Source organism: Aquarana catesbeiana, linkage group LG06, assembly GCF_042186555.1.
Source record: "Aquarana catesbeiana isolate 2022-GZ linkage group LG06, ASM4218655v1, whole genome shotgun sequence".
Lineage (NCBI taxonomy): Eukaryota > Metazoa > Chordata > Amphibia > Anura > Ranidae > Aquarana > Aquarana catesbeiana.
The window spans coordinates 346,952,161-346,968,829 of record NC_133329.1 but is presented as its reverse complement, the minus strand read 5'-3'; the positions used below and the strand labels follow the sequence as shown (position 1 = coordinate 346,968,829).

The window sequence follows — 16,669 nt, the reverse complement described above, 5'->3', positions numbered from 1 at the left end:
AAAGAAACTATGGAGAAAATACTATATTATTGTAATGTACACAATAACAACTTACAGTGGTTCTAAATTGGGGCCAAGCCCTGTTCAATGGGTTTTATTTACTAAGGCCATTCCACTGTGCACTACAAGTGCACTTGGAAATGCAGTAGCTGTAGATCTGAGCGTGACATGCAGGGGATATAAAAAAAACAGCATTTTTGCTTGCACATGATTGGATGATAAAATCAGCAGAGCTTCTTCTCATTTCAGATCTTCCCCTCAGATCTACAGCGACTGCACGTCCAAGTGCACTTGTAGTGTACAGTGGAATTGCCTTTAGGAAATCAGCTTCTGTGTGTCTTATGGACATACAGTGCAGGGCTCGGGAGCAAGCATGCACGAGTGCCCTTATAGCAAGTCGCTTGCTATAGGGACACTCGGAGAAGAGGAGGAGCCAGGGGAGGAGCCAGGAGAGCCAGCCAGGGACTTGAAAAGAGGATTGGGGATGCTCTGTGCCTAACCAATGCACAAAGCAGGTAAGTATTAAATGTTTGTTATTTTTATTTTTATTTTTAAGTTTTACTAAACCCAGGACCCTGCATTCACTATATCTGGTCTCCCACAGTACACAGTACATGGAAATGTAATTATTTTAGTAAATATTAACTGCTAATACATTTTCTCATCAGTAATATATAGCAGTCTTGTGGCTTCCATCAGTGTCTTGTTAAAGCTTGTAGGAGAAGTTTTCATTCTGCTCTGACTGTCCTATAAGCCTGCAGGACCCCTGACCCTGGACGGTGCTGATTGGCCCTGTGCTGATCACATGCAAGAGAGCAGAGAGACAGAAAGATGAGCTCATCAGTGTGCTGCTTCTCTTTTCACTTTGTGTACACAGGGTGGGGACATGTAAGTGAAAGCGAATCTCTAGCATAGAAAAATCAGGTTCCCTCTCCTTCTAGACAGGGTTGTGCTGTAGGGAAGAGCTATGTGAACCTCAGGACTGGATTAACAGACATGCTAATCCTTCTGCAGGTAAAACAGCTCCTGTATATGCATTTATTTTGTGTATTTAGGTGTTTACCTGGAGTTCTGCTTTCTGCATGTCTTGCAGAAACCTTTCACTATTTGAATTTTGGTTAAGCTAGCCATTCACGGTTAAATTCTCTTTAGTTCATCCAGCTTGCGGGATCCCACAAGCTGAACCAGAGAAAAGCATTGCTAAACAGTATGGATGTAGGAATCTCCCACTGCCTGAGTACAAGGGCACTGATAGGATGCAGTCAGTGCCCAAAATTTTCCAGAATCAATTTTTTATCCTCAATCAATTTTTAAATCTACTTTTGTGTAAACAGTTGGTTCTTGCAGAGCCTCCCATGGCTGGAACATAGGTTGATTCAGCAGGAATTGGACAAAATCAAAGCTTTATATGACCATCATTAGGAAAGGAAACAAGACAGTGAAATTGTCTTTGACGATAGCTCTTTATTAATGAAAGTTTTGCACAGGAACAAAGTGGATAACTACTCTTAGAAAGACACCAGAAAAAAACATGTTAGTCCAAAGTGGCCTAGTGTCGCCTAACATTATAGTACACAAGGATATTTAGTATAAATTCAAAAGCTAGCAATCCAATATTTGTTTCCCTGCATCCCCCTTATATTCTATATTTACTACACCAATTATAACAATAAACTACATTTTAGTGCTGTTTACTTGCAGAAACTAACTACTATTCGCTTCTACTATGTCAGCACAGAAGACTATTAATTTTCTAAAGTTGATTGTTGCATGGTCTATGTACCCAAAGCCTGTTCTTCAGGTGGGTTTTGTGGTTGGACAACTGGAAGTAATGTTGGCTGTTAATTGCCAACAGTTACTAGTTGCTCATTTTTTGGAAGTGGCACCTCGTCAACTGTAGCTGATGGCTGTGCAATTGCTGGAACTGGTTGCTGGTCTTGTGCTTTCTCCTGTTGTAGGTTAAGTGATTGAGCTGATTTCTGTTCACTGTTTTCAACTGCCTGTTCATATGTTTGAATTAGTTGCACTTGACGTGGGGTTGATAGCTGTTTATTTGAAGATCCTTTTGGGATGTCATTGCTCTCCACTGATGTCTGCTGAACTGATGACTGTTCTTCACTTGACTCTGATTCATAAGAAGAGCTCCCTCCTGAATCATTTCTGTTTCCTTTTTTATTCTTTCTGATTTTTTTACTTTTTTCTTCCTCACTGGATTTATCTTCTTCAGATTCATATTTTTGTCTCCTTTGTGAATTCTTTTCTTTCTGTTTTTCATGTCTCTTTACCCTAGCTGTATGTGTTTTTATATTCTCCTCTATTTCTTCTTTAGAATCTTTGTTTTGTCTTTCCAGTTCCTTCTTGACTGATATTCTCCCTGATTTACATTCTCTTCTTGTACAGTTTTCTCCATGCTTACCCTTTCCCCTGTGTTCCATGGTCCTGTTATGTTTATGTGTACAGGTACCATTATGTTCACCGGTAGTATTATCATGGTGTCTTCCCTTGGTGCATTTATGTTCATGTCTCTTTACCCTAGCTGTATGTGTTTTTTTATTCTTCTCTTTTTCTTCCTTTGATTCCTCATTTTCTCTTTCCAATACCTTGTTGTCTGATATTCTCCCTGATTTACATTCTGTTCTTGTACAGTTTTCTCCATGCTTACATTTTCCCCTGTGTTCCCATTTCTTCTCATGCTTGTGTTCCATGGTCCTGTTATGCCTATGTGTACAGGTACCATTATGTTCACAGGTAGTATTATCATGGTGTCTTCCCTTGGTACATTTATGTTCATGTCTCTGGGTCCCGTTACTTCCATGCTTACATGTTTCATTGCAGCTGTGATGCCTGGTATGTTTTACCTGACCTTCCCTTTCCCCAGGTTCCTGTCCTGTTGTCTCTCCTTCTTTATGGTTGAGCTTTTGTCCCGGACTAGGAGATTTGGCATGTCTTTTCTCTCTAACTACATTGTGTACATTTTTCCCCTGATTGTCACTTGGGCTGGAACTTTCTCTTTTTAAATAGCTGAGTAAATCTCTTGGGTGTCTGCTGACGTGATTATCAGTTTTTTTCCTGGCTTCTCTTTTCTTTCTAACATTATCTGCATTTTTCCCTTGATTGTAACTTGGGTTGTGAGATTTATTTTTCTCGCCCACATTTTGACCTTCCCTTTCTCCTGGTTCCTGTCCTTTTCTCTCTCCTTCTTTATGGCCTAGTTTTTCCCCGTGATTACCAGATCCGGCATGTCTTTTCTCTCTAACTACATTGCCTGCATGCTCTTGTTGACTCTTCTCTGCTGCTGTGGCCAGTCCCTTGTCATTCTGTTTCTCCTGTTGATTCTCTTTTGCTTTTTTATGACCCTTTTTTCCATGTTTAGCCTGTCTTACCTCTTCTGCTATCTTATGACCCTTTTCACTGTGATTTTCTTTTATCTTTCCTTCTGCTATGTTGCGACCTTTTTCACTATGATTTTGTTGTCCTTGCTCATTCATTTCCTCAGATTTGGAATTTTCATTTACATCCCTAGCTTCCTTATTTGAACGGGCTCTTCTTTCTCCCTTCTTCTGATGTACTCCTTCTCCTGGTTTCTGTCCTTTTCTCTCTCCTTCTTTATGACCTAGCTTTTCCCCGTGATTACCAGATCTGGCATGTCTTTTTTCTATAACTACATTGCCTGCATGCTCTTGTTGACTCTTTTCTGCTGCTGTGGCCAGTCCCTTGTCATCTTGTTTCTCCTTTTGATTCTCTTTTGCTTTTTTATGACCCTTTTTTCCATGTTTAGCCTGTCTTACCTCTTCTGCTATCTTATGACCCTTTTCACTGTGATTTTCTTTTATCTTTCCTTCTGCTATGTTGTGACCTTTTTCACTATGATTTTGTTGTCCTTGCTCATTCATTTCCTCAGATTTGGAATTTTCATTTACATCCCTAGCTTCCTTATTTGAACGGGCTCTTCTTTCTCCCTGCTTCTGACCTCTTCTTTCTCCATTCTTCTGATCTACACCTTCTCCTGGTTCCTGACCTTTTCTCTCTCCTTCTTTATGCCCTAGCTTTTCCCCGTGATTCCCAGATCCGGCATGTCTTTTCTCTCTAACTACATTGCCTATATGCTCTTGTTGACTCTTCTCTGCTGCTGTGGCCAGTCCCTTGTCATCCTGTTTCTCCTTTTGATTCTCTTTTGCTGTTTTATGACCCTTTTTTCCATGTTTAGCCTGTCTTGTCTCTTCTGCTATCTTATGACCCTTTTCACTGTGATTTTCTTTTATCTTTCCTTCTGCTATGTTGTGACCTTTTTCACTATGATTTTGTTGTCCTTGCTCATTCATTTCCTCAGATTTGGAATTTTCATTTACATCCCTAGATTCCTTATTTGAACGGGCTCTTCTTTCTCCCTTCTTCTGACCTCTTCTTTCTCCCTTCTTCTGATCTACCCCATCTTGTTTATGGCCTAGCTTTTCCCCGTGATTCCCAGATCCGGCATGTCTTTTCTCTCTAACTGTATTGCCTGATTGCTGTTGTTGACTCTTCTCTGCTGTTGTGGCCTGTCCCTCTTCACCATGTTTCTCTTGTTGCTTCTTCTTTGCTGTTTCAATATCATTTTTTTCATATTTAGCCTGTCTATTCTCTTCTGCTATCTTATGATTCTTTTCACCTCTTCTCTTCCCCTCTGCTATAATGCCACTTCTTTTACCAGGATTTTCATTTCTCTTTTCCCCTGCCATATTGCAAACTCTTTCCTCATGATTTTCTTTTTTCTTTCCCTCTGTTATATTGCGACCTCTTTCACTATGATTTTCTCTTCTCTTTCCCTCTGCTATTTTGTGACCTCTTTCACCATCATCTTCTTCAATACTCTGTTCATCCTTTTCACTGACATCATTCTTTCCTCTTGATTTGCCCTGTTTGACCCGATTTTCTTCACTGCTCTGTTTATCATCTTCTCTGCTTTGTCCATCTTCAGGGCTACTATTGTTTGTTTCATCATCTTTATTGACATCTCTTTTGTGTCTTATTTTGTTATCGCCATTCTTGTGATGTGTTTCTTGCTTTATATCATTATGTCCTTGTGCGGATTCTAAACATAAAATACAAAGCTTTTAGTAACACTTGAAAATATATTACCTAATAAATAGCTAATATCAAGTTAGTGGTTTTACTGGTGTTCAAACATTCAGTTCTCCCAAGTACACTTGCATACAGCTAAGGAATTTGTAGACATATGGTCCAGTGCATAAACAATTAGACCATCTAAGTGCTAATGTTCAAGAAAGTAACATGTTGTTTGAATGCAATCAATAAATCAAACAAACAGACTCAGTTGTGTAGGTAAAGGGATAAGTTCAACTTTTGGAACATGTTACTTGTTTCACCCATATTTAAGGTGGAGAGTGTAACATGTTCCAGCAGCTGCAGCCTCTTCTCCTCTCCCCCCTCCCAGTGACAGTGAGAGGGCATCTTCTCTGGGAGCCCACTGTCATTGTTTGAAAATAACGAAGCCACACAGGGTTCCGCCCACCAAGCCGCACCATTCTTTAACAGGGTTCTGTATGTAGCACTGTCCACATAGGGCTTGTTGAGTGTTGACTCCATAGGTCTCTCCCTGGTTACCTGCAGCTGGTTGCCAATGGTTGCCACTTAGATGCAAAGGGTTTCCCACTTAAGTGCAGAGGGTTTCTCACTATGTTTCTAGGGATTCCCGCTTGGTTGCTGTGAGATCCTACTTGTTCCCCATTACTCCTGCTTGCTCACCACTCAAAGACCAGTCCAGGGTATTTGGGTTTTTGTATCTTATTTAGAACTTGGATGGGAGAAGGGATGAGTGGGATACTCCAACTAGAACTATTCACAATCGATAAGGACAACTCTCACTTGACCTTGGCCGGATTATCTGTGGAAGCAGACACACTGCTTTTAACCACGCAGCCACATGTATGGAAGAATTAAGTCTTCTTGCTCTCACTAGCAGCAGACTTGATTCACTAAATTATCTTCAGGACGCTCTCTAGCATCCCCTTTACTAACACCCATCCACTGACAATTCTAGCTGAAGAGGTGGCCCTCACTCGACAGGCCCAGAAGACACAGATCTATACTCACAATAGGCAGAATCAGATCCTTCCTGGTGTCTCCCTTCCAATCAGCTCTGCAGGACCTCTGGGTTCAGCTTCTCTCTCTCTAGGCCCCTGGGTCAACCACCCAGGGGCGCACAACCACCTCCGCGGAGGAGAAGACAGCCGTCCCTCTCTCTCCTGGGCTCTGTTCCCCGGCTCAACTACCCTGAGCACATGTACTCTGGCCTTATATACAGTATCCCACAATGCGATGCAAAAAGAAGGGGGAGTGGTGCGCTTATTCAATAAAGTGTGCCGTAAACATAAAAAACAAAAATAAAATAAACAAAACTAAAATAAAGTGCAAAAAAAGTCCAAGTAAAGCCCAATGGTAGGAATCAGTTTATATAGAGATGGATATCTCATAAATGGTAGCTTGATAGAAGGAAAACAAAGCATCAATCCAGCATCAATTGTAAAATTTATACAAGGCTCATCAGGCAGCGAATGGGGATTCCTGCTGGTGGATCTGTGGAGACATTCAGGTCCCAAGCGAAGACGAAATGCTGCACTGGGTAGTTCCATATATAGAGAAAAGCTTGCACCAAAACACAAATACTTCTTGTGTAGATGGCACTGGTCTATGTATCAGCCTTAGCTAAGGCTCATTTAAAGTCTTGTTTAAAAAAAAAAAAAATGTTATACTTACCTCTCTGTGCAGTTGGTTTTGCACAGAGCAGCCTGGATCCTCCTTTTCTCAGGTCCCTCTTTGCTGCTCCTGGCCCCTCCCACCTATTGAGTGCCCCCTCAGCCAGCAGCTTTCTATGGGGCACTCTAGCCAAGTCAGAGCTCTGTGTATTCATTCAGACACAGAGCCCCAACCTGACCCTGCCCCCTTTCTCCCCTGATTAGCTGACTAACTTTGATTGACAGCTATGGGAGCCAGTGGCGCCGCTGCTGCGTCTCAGCCAGTCAGGAGGAGTGCCCTGGATGACTTAGACACTTGTGGACATTGCTGGAGAGAGAAGGGGCTCAGATAAGTAATTAGGAGGTGCTGGGGAGGCTGCTACACGCAGAAGGTGTTTTATCTCAATGCATGTAGAGGCATTTTGGCTTTTGTATCCATTGCGATGTTTAGTTGCTGCCTTTAAAGCTGTCAATTACTTGCTTTGGTAAGATATTTATATCATTTTTAAAGTGTTAATGTGATAACCTCCTCCTTGTTTTTACCTTGAAGATCAGTTTGAATTTTTAACATGAATCCATTCCACGAATTTCCACAAAATTGAGACTTGATATAATAATTGCTTACAAAGATCGATCATAAACATCATTTTATATTTATATAATGTATGTCTTCCACCTCAGTTTAGTATAACTAGTATATATAAATAACAATATCTTTAGGAATACTTACCACTGATGCCAGTAACACATCTGAACCCGCAGCAGATTTCACAGCAGATTTTGTTATCTTGACAGTCGGCATCTGAAGCACAGGCTGGCTGTGCGCAGGCGCTACAATTTCTAACACTCTTGTTTTCTTGCCCTGAAGCTGTTGAATTTTTCTTGGTGAATACAGGACATTTTAGGTGTTTCTTCGGACCTGCAAACAATTCCTTAGTTAAATAACAGTACAAATAAAACTGCATTTAGATGACAATCTACAAAAGTAAATACAACCACATAGGTAGTGGTTGTAGTAGGCTATACTTGAGCCCCCTTCACATGGGCAGTCCAATCAGGTTCAGGTGTACCTGATCGGACCCCCCATTCAGCCCCTATGGACCGGCAAGTGTAAATGAACTTGTGCCTGTTTACACCCGCTTACCTCTAAACTGGTCTGGTCTGCTAAAAAGAAATGAAAGGGTACCCATCCCCTTCCATCTAGGCAGATCAGATCAGAAGGCAGTTGGGTGTAAATGGAAAGTGGAGTCCATTTTCTCCCGCCGCTCCATAGAGCAAAGCGAGCTCGGTTCATGTCCATTCTGTATAAACTGAGCGGATACAGACCTGTTATCCGCCCGCTCTGCTCTGATCAGCACGGGATCAGCAAACAGATTTCCTGCTGATCATAGCAGAGTCCACCTGTGTGAAAGGGACCTGACAAAAATACAATTTTTCATTTAAATGTATATCTTAATGAATCCACAATGAATATAAATCCACTGTGTGTGCACCACACTAAAATCACACTAACAGGAAGTAAAAGGAAATCTCTCCAAAAGAGTGGGAAATCCTGTTTTCAGCTGGCCATGCATTGAAGAAATTTTCAGCCAAACAGCAGCTGCATCCAATCAGATGCAGCCACTGTTTGGGTATTCTGATAGCTGTAGGTGCAGGCTGTCTGAATAGCTGGCAGAGGGGATTCATCCATTCAAGCTGTTTAACATTGAAGGGGGATTGAGTGATTTCTCTTGTTCGTAATGGATTTCCCATCAATTTCTGTATGGAAAAGTTGCATTGCTTCTGCAAAGGGTCCCCACCCCCCCCACTATATCCTCTGATGCAATATTCACCTTTTCTGTGCTCCCTTTCTGCTTATTTCTCATCCTTCACAGCCAGCAACATCACCCAGCACTTCCAAGACTAGAGGAGCATGTGACCTCCTCCCCCTTGGCAGTGCTCAATTCTAGCAAACTAATTTCTTGGTGTAAATCCCCTTAATGATGAACAACACTAAAAAATTACTAGAGGCTCCCACCTTTCCATGCTTCCTGTGAGATCCCCATGGAAGCTGGAAATCACTGTAAACACTGCTACTTCAGTGATTTTCACTAGCTTTCAGGTCCTGTGCTGAGCAACTGCCCTGCTGCATAGTTCACACAGAAGTTTGCTCGCTGTTCATCAGTGAATGAAAAGCATTGTCTGATTGGACCAGGTGGAGAGGCAGGCCAGTGATGTCACAGTCCTCACCACATCCAATCAAAGAACACTTTGCATTCACAAAAGAAAAAAGAAAAAAAGTGTTCTCCGAATAGCGTTTTGCCAAGGGAGCAACCTCCTGTGTTCACTATGCAGCAGTGCAGCTACCCAGTACAAGAAGCTAGTGAAGATGACTGGAGTAGCCTTGTCTAGTACAATAATTTCCAGGTACATACCTACTTTGGTCCAAGCTGAACCAATATAATGATGTAAAAATTGCCAATCCTAAACCTCAGTTTTAAGCTGCTGCCAGTCACCCCTGGACATAAATCACACTAAATCTAATAGGGGTTTGGGGGCCAGAGAGATACTACTTTACATATTATGTTACCCAGAAATTATAGAATAGCAAAACATTGAAACACTATCATGTAGTTTTTGCCAGCATTTTCCTTGAGATAGATATGTATATATATATATGGATATATATATAGATATATCTATATCTATCTATCTATCTATCTATCTATCTATCTATCTATCTATCTATCTATCTATCTATCTAGATATATAGATATATCTAGATAGATAGATAGATAGATAGATAGATAGATAGATAGATAGATAGATAGATAGATAGATAGATAGATAGATAGATATAGTGAGCATTGTGTGTGTATATATATATATATACAAGACAAGACATTTCATTTTTCTGCGCCTCAACCTTTTTCTACCCTGTAAAGGGTAGTGATGATTTAAAAAATACCATAATTCACAGCAAACAGATTTCTATTACAGAAAGCAGGTCAGTGAAATTAGAACAGTGAAATTTTCTCGTGAGGAATGAAATGACCTTTGTACATATCCTTACTTGTAAATTAAGCATGAAAGTATAATGTAAAGGTCTATGCACAAGAATACGCTTTCATGACGGGAGGAAATATATATTTTTTTCTATTCTGCTTCTCTTTAGTAAGCTTGTGTAATACCACATTCAGACTTTTTTTGTCAACTAAGCATAAACATGGACCACTTTTAGACTGACAACATGGCAAACATCAATGAAGAGTTAAAAAATAAATGTTGTTTGTAATGTAATGTAATGTAAATTACATTGTTGACTGTCCTGCCTTACCATGTTAAAGTGCATGTCTAAATCACAGCCCCAAATCCAAAAGAATCTCAACATTAAGGAGCATATTGAATGGATGTGGCATTCACCAAGTAGTCACATTTTAGTAAATGATTTCCTCTAATTTAAAAGAAATGCCAGGAAATTCATGTGCAGTAAATATTTGGTGAAAGTCACATTCACGGCTTTGTAAATATGAGCAAATGTCACCTAATGCAGCACTTGCAATGCCATCCCAGCCCTGCTTTATGTGAAATTAACAGATTAGCACAAAAGGCCATAGGGATCGGTCCAGATATTATTTTAATTTGTCAAAGTAAGAGGGAATTTTTTATTCTTTTAATGTGGCAAATAAAAATCATATCTGAGCAGTTCCCGGAGAATTGGTGTTCTTGTGCTTTCACTTCAGATAACCTGACTCTCCTACCTGTAGGAGTTCCAATGGGCATTAGGGCTGATTTATACCATCCAGCCTGCTGGTGAGCATTGGTAGGGTGCTGAAGCACTAATCCTGGCGCATCACACTATTTCATGCTGTACTTTTATTTAGTGCACAGTTGCATACCATCGAAACACAGTGTTGTGAGCTGACATCATAGGCAAATGTCCTTGTCTTTGCATTGAGACTGTGCTGGGCATCACTGCCCAGTGCATCCCAATGCAAATAGTGTGAATGGACCCTGCAATCATCTGATTTCTTCAGAACCACTACCAAGCTTGGAGTTCAGTAGTCTACCACCTTAACACCAGAACAAAATTTGGTGCAGTGCTCCATAGAAACCAATCAGCTTCAAGATTTTTTGTTAACGCTTAATTGAACAAGCCAAAGTTAGAAGCTTATTGGCTACCATGCACAGCTTCACCAGATTCACCAGTTTTAGTTAATCAATCCCATTGTGTACCTGGCAGCAAAAGACATGTGAAAGACACACCCCTAGATAAAGCCAGAGACAAAGTTTTCATTTAGGGTCCATACACACTGGCTTAAAGAATGCTGCTTCTACAGTTTTGCATGTTGCCTGTAGAAGCAGCTCAGTGTTATCCTATGTGTCCAAGACGATTAGAGGCATATTTTAAGCCCAGGGCCTAGAGGAGGGAGAAACAAAAACCTTCTGGTTTGAGTTTTTGATTGGAGTTTTCTGGCAGAAACAATGCCAGAAAGCTACAATTGATCTAACCAATGAAACATAAACCTTCTAGACTTGTATGTGTTACGACACTTTGTACAACATTACTGCACCTGGCAGAAGTCCAAGGAGGTAAATTAGTGAAACTCCTAAAACCTTCATGCCTTTGGAAAGGCTGTTACTCCCATTGCTACTAGGAATGAATTAGAAGTGTTATGTTAACTGGTCCATAACAGTGAACTGGTCCATAACAGAGGGATAAGCATATTGGCTAAATTTTTTCCATGTTTACCCTGCAATGATGGGTCCTGTGATCACTTTCAATTAGGAAAACTATCTACATGGAGAATTAGTATGTTCTCCCCAGGTTTTCTTGGAGCTCCTCCTTCAATCCAAAGCATGCTGGTAAGTTTCACACAACTTGTGTGTGATAGAGACGTTAGATTGTAAGTTTCTTTAGCATGAAGGCATTTAAAGTAGAACTATAGGCAAAACATTTTTTTTTACATTTTGGATAGAGCAAGGAAGGGTTATAACCCCTGTAAGATTTTGTGTCCCATTGAGGAGATTTACCTTAACTTCCTGTCCCATAGCCAAACAGGAAGTGAGAGGAAATCCCTGTAAATCAAGGGAATTCCTTGGGGTCACCAGAACTAGTGAAGATTTCCCCCTTTATTACTTTTCTGGGGACAACCCAAAATTTGGGTAATTTCTCTTACTTTCAATGATAATGGTAAACAGGACCAATACAGAGGGTGAATCTGCTTAATGGGGGCACAGACAGCAATAAAAGCTGGCAGGTGTTCTAATCCCTTTCCACTATATGCAAAACTGAAAAAAAAGTTTTCGCCTTTAGTTATACTTTAAGTAAAGAGGTCAGTATTATCATCAGTTCCCAAAATGGCAGCTTTATCCAAACAAATAAAATAATAGCACACAATGAAATATGCACTTACCATCGGGGATAGATCTTGCTGTCACTGCTACCAGCAGCAAGGAAAAGATGAGAAGCTTCATTCTCAGTGGCACCAGGTCTATTCAGTGTATGTGGATACCGTGCTCAAGAGAAAGGGGTTGTTCTTTAGCTGATGTTCTTCTGTCGCTTTCTCTGCTATATATACCTGGCTGGAGCCATTATTCTCCCTTGTATCACACACAAGGACCAGCCCCTGCAATTAATGAATTAGCCCAGGTGAAAGAAACCCATCATTAGTGACTGGCAAGGGAAGTGCCACTTTTCTGTAAAGGTCACTGGCTACGTATGTTATCCTATTGAGTTCTCACATTTGTACTTTATTGTTTTAATGTAAACTGTATTCTTAGAATTAGCCATTTAAGAAATATTATGTTCTCATGATTTATATTGCCCAGTCCACTCAAATAGCGCAGAGTCAATGCTGGTGGGAATGGCACGTCTTCTTATTCCTCTCAGGGGGTGCAAGTGATGACATATCCTTAATAAGGTTTTCAGCTCTTATTTTGCCACTGGTCCTTATTTTATCTGCTGCACTTTTGCCAATTTATACAAAGCATATTAAGAGATATGCCCCCTTATAATAGACATTGCAGGTGGAAAAACCTATGAGCTCAGACATGGAGGGGCCAAGATTGTCCCTAGGAGATATCATAGCTCACTTTTTAGTTTCACCTGTTTAAATTTTCAAAAGACTAAAAAATCACTATTGGATGGACTGGCCCAGGTCTGGTGCAAGTTTTTCGTCTACACAGGTGAGGGTGTATTTTTTTTTTTTGGTTTCATAGTTTCACAGGCGCAGGTGTATCTTGCTGAACCATCCTCCCGCCACCCTCCTCCCCTTCACAATGCAACCCCCCACCCTCATATGGCATACACTTTATTCACTCCCCACATCTCCGTGCTCTCTATAGCCGCCCTGGTATGCCCTTCATGTTGTATCTGTAATGTTATGGGGCCCAGAGTGAAGAACATCACACAGCATTGAAAATTTGATCTGTGCTGAACTGCCATTAAACAGAAGTGTGTAATGAGGGGCAGGGTTATGCATTCCCCACTTCTCCTTACTGGCTACAGGCAGCTGGCTGGTGAGCCAAACTTAAATTTCCACGCTGCGCCCAGAAGGAGAGACGGTGCAGTGTTGCGGAAGGGAAGGTATATTAAAAATCCAAATCCCCAGCATGTGGCTGGGGTCTTGAATTTTTCCTCCCCGCTCCCTATCCATCTTGGTGCCCTTGGGTGGCTGCCTAAGCAGCCCTATGCTGGTGCCGGCCCTAGGCTGGCCATCCAATATATGTCAGCGTGACATGAAAATATACTCTTGAGATCCCAATGCTAGCCTAAGCTTCTTGCACACAGATGCCAAAATTTATAATTCTGTTAATTATCTACTGTGACCCTTGCAGGTAAGCCACAATTCAACTTTGGGAATCGAGGCCATAATGTACACTCAGAGCTATTTGGACCATGGAGACACAGTCATGGGTTGTTTGTGTTTGCCAAAATCCTCTCTTCTTTGGCTTGTATTGTTTGTACATAGTTTTCTACCCTGCAGAGAGAAGTGGAGAATCGCTAGCCTCTAGCAGATGGAAAAAACATATAGAGATAAATGTGCATTTTTGACACGTGTGCACAGAATATTAAAAAATTAATGGTTGCAGGAGAATATTTTTTTATGATAGAAGCCATTGTGATTATTTATCGTATATACTCAAGTATAAGTTGACCCGAATATAAGCCGAGGCACCAAATTTTACCACAAAAAAATTGGAAAACTTATTGACTCGAGTATAAGCCTAGGGTGAGAAATGTGCAGCTACTGTAAGTGAAAAAAGGGTCAACAATGCCCATTTGCAGCCTCATTGTGCCCATTTGCAGCCATAGGTCCCCTGAACTTCAAACTTGGTAGTTAAGGGTTCCTAGATGCCCCCTAGCTGCAGCCAAAATTTGGGGTCTCTGGACCCAAAGGGTCCTGAAATGACATTGCTGCAGATGGACACAGTTGACCGATTTTGGGGCCCTGTATCTCAGGGCCACTTGGTGCTAGGAACCCCAAATTTGGTGTGCAAAACCAGTGGAAATAGCACTATAACATATTCAAAGCTGTGGTTCCTAGAACCAAGTGGCCCCGAGATACAGGGCCCCAAATTCGGTTCAGAAAATGTCAAGCACGTTTCTGCAGCAGAGAATTACATTTTCTGAACCAACTTTGGGGCCCTGTATCTCGGGGCTATTTGGTGCTAGGAACCCCATCTTTTGGTTCGGAAAATGTCAAGCACTTTTCTGCAGAAGAGAATGACATTTTCCGAACCATATTTGGGGCCCCGTATCTCGGGGGCCACTTGATGCTAGGAACCCCAGCTTTTGATATGTTGTAGTGCTAGTTCCACTGGGTTTGCACACCAGATTTGGGGTTCCTAGCACCCAGTGGCCCCGAGATACGGGGCCCCAAAGTCAGTTCATAAAATGCAATTTTCTGCTGCAGAAAAGTGCTTGACTCGAGTATAAGCCGAGGGGGGCACTTTCAGCACAACAAAAATGTGCTGAAAAACTCAGCTTATACTCGAGTATATACGGTATGTATTCATTTGTAATGCCATAGTCATAGTGAGGATTGACAGGTTTATCTTTTCACCATTTTTTTGTTTTTGTTTTTTTTATTCCCAGCAATTTGACACCCTTGTTGGAGAAGGAGGTGGGCAGATGAGTGGAGGACAGAAGCAGAGAATCGCCATTGCTCGGGCGCTGGTCAGAAATCCCAGAATCCTTCTTCTTGACATGGCCACATCCGCTCTGGATAACGAGAGTGAAGCTACTGTCCAAGAAGCTCTTGATAAGGTGTTTTTATTTTGAACTAACATAAAACACATTTCAAGAACAATAAAATTAATTTTCTTAAGCAAAAATAAGACATAGGTTTAGCTATAGACACCCAGTTGATTACTGTGGGGGTGCAGAATCACAGGTTAAGTATACACACAATAAATGTTGTGTTTCTTCAAAAATGTTCCCTTTCATTGCACATCCTGCTGCTTCTACAATAGACCATATTAATGCATTGGAAAATGTAATTGACAATGGGGATTTTTTTACTAAAGGCTAATCAACTTTGCACTACAAGTGCACTGCAAGCGTACTTGGAAGTACAGTCGCTGTAGATTTGAGGTGGACATGCAAGGAAAATAAAAAAACAGCATTTTAGCTTGCAGATGATTGGATGATAAAATCTGAAGAGCTTCCCCTCATTTCAAATCTACCCCTCAGATTTACAGCGGCTGCACTTCCAAGTGCACTTGCAGTGCAAAGTGGATTTGCCTTTTGCCTTTTGTAAATAACCCCCAATGCGTGGCATAGTTTGAGTTTTCTAAGCTTCTAACAGATAGAGGGCTGTGGACAACATAAAACACTCATCAGTCATAATGCTACATCTGGTTCTTTTGGAAAACTAGATAAAAAAGTGTCAACTGGATGTATTTAAGATTATCAAAAGCCCCCTGTCTTCCCATGAAACTGGAGATCATCTTTAAACATGTATTTTCTCCATCATGAGATTTGATTGCATCCACGGTAAACTAGCCTCAGATATCTTTAAAATAATGTTTCTATTTATGTGTGAAAGCTAAAGATACAAGCATATTAAAAGCAAGATCAATCAAGTCAAAGGTAAGGTGAGCTTGCCCTGAAATTTAGGGCAGAAACTCAAGGACACTAGAACAACCTCAAATCCTTGAATTTTTAGCATCAATCCATGAGAGCTCCTAGGTATGAAAGAGACTGTGTTGCACACTGCTTTGAGAATTTAATGCAAACATTTTATGTTCAGGTTCGTTTTGGTCGCACCACCATTTCTATTGCTCATCGTTTGTCTACCATCAAAAATGCAGATGTAATTATTGGCTTTGAACATGGAAGAGCTGTGGAAAGAGGAACACATGATGAACTGCTTGAGAGAAAAGGAGTTTATTTTACCTTGGTGACATTACAAAGTCAAGGAGATAAAGCTCTGAATGAAATGGAGAAAAAAGGTATGCAATGCTTTCTCATGAATTTCTATTGTGTCTACTTGATATTAAATGCTTCACTTGGTTATTTGGGTTAACAATTTAATTTGGGACAAACACGACATGCCTGGACCTAGAGATGTAGGGCAGCAGGTAAATTAATATGCCGGAATCTAGGGATCTAGAAGTAGAACTATAGGCAAAACTTTTTTTCATTTTGGATAGAGCAAGGGAGGATTATAACACCATCTGTGTGCCATTGTGAAGAATTCCCTTCACTTCATGTCCCATAGCCAAACAGGAAGTGAGAGGAAATCCCTGCAAATTAAGGGAATTCCTTGGAGACCCCAAGGTCAACAGAACTAGTTTCCACATCGGACGATATCCCCACTGTTGCTTTTCTGGGGACAGCCCAAAATTTGGGATTTTCTTTTGCTTTCACTTTCAATGATAATAGTAAACAGGAAAACAAGTCAAATACAGAGGGTGAATATTCTTATCAGGGGCACAGAAAGCAAAAA

The 16,669-nt window shown here is 40.9% G+C and overlaps 1 protein-coding gene across 2 annotated transcripts in view; it reads left to right on the top strand.

The window, feature by feature from the left end:
* The window catches only part of LOC141147030 (bile salt export pump-like), a 108,546-nt gene that overhangs the window by 49,830 nt on the left and 42,047 nt on the right, over positions 1–16,669 (top strand). For both annotated transcript variants that reach the window (XM_073633998.1, XM_073633997.1), the window contains 2 exons: positions 14,815–14,985; positions 15,971–16,172. In XM_073633998.1, the coding sequence (XP_073490099.1) occupies positions 14,815–14,985; positions 15,971–16,172 (373 nt within the window). The remainder of the gene's footprint in view (positions 1–14,814; positions 14,986–15,970; positions 16,173–16,669) is intronic.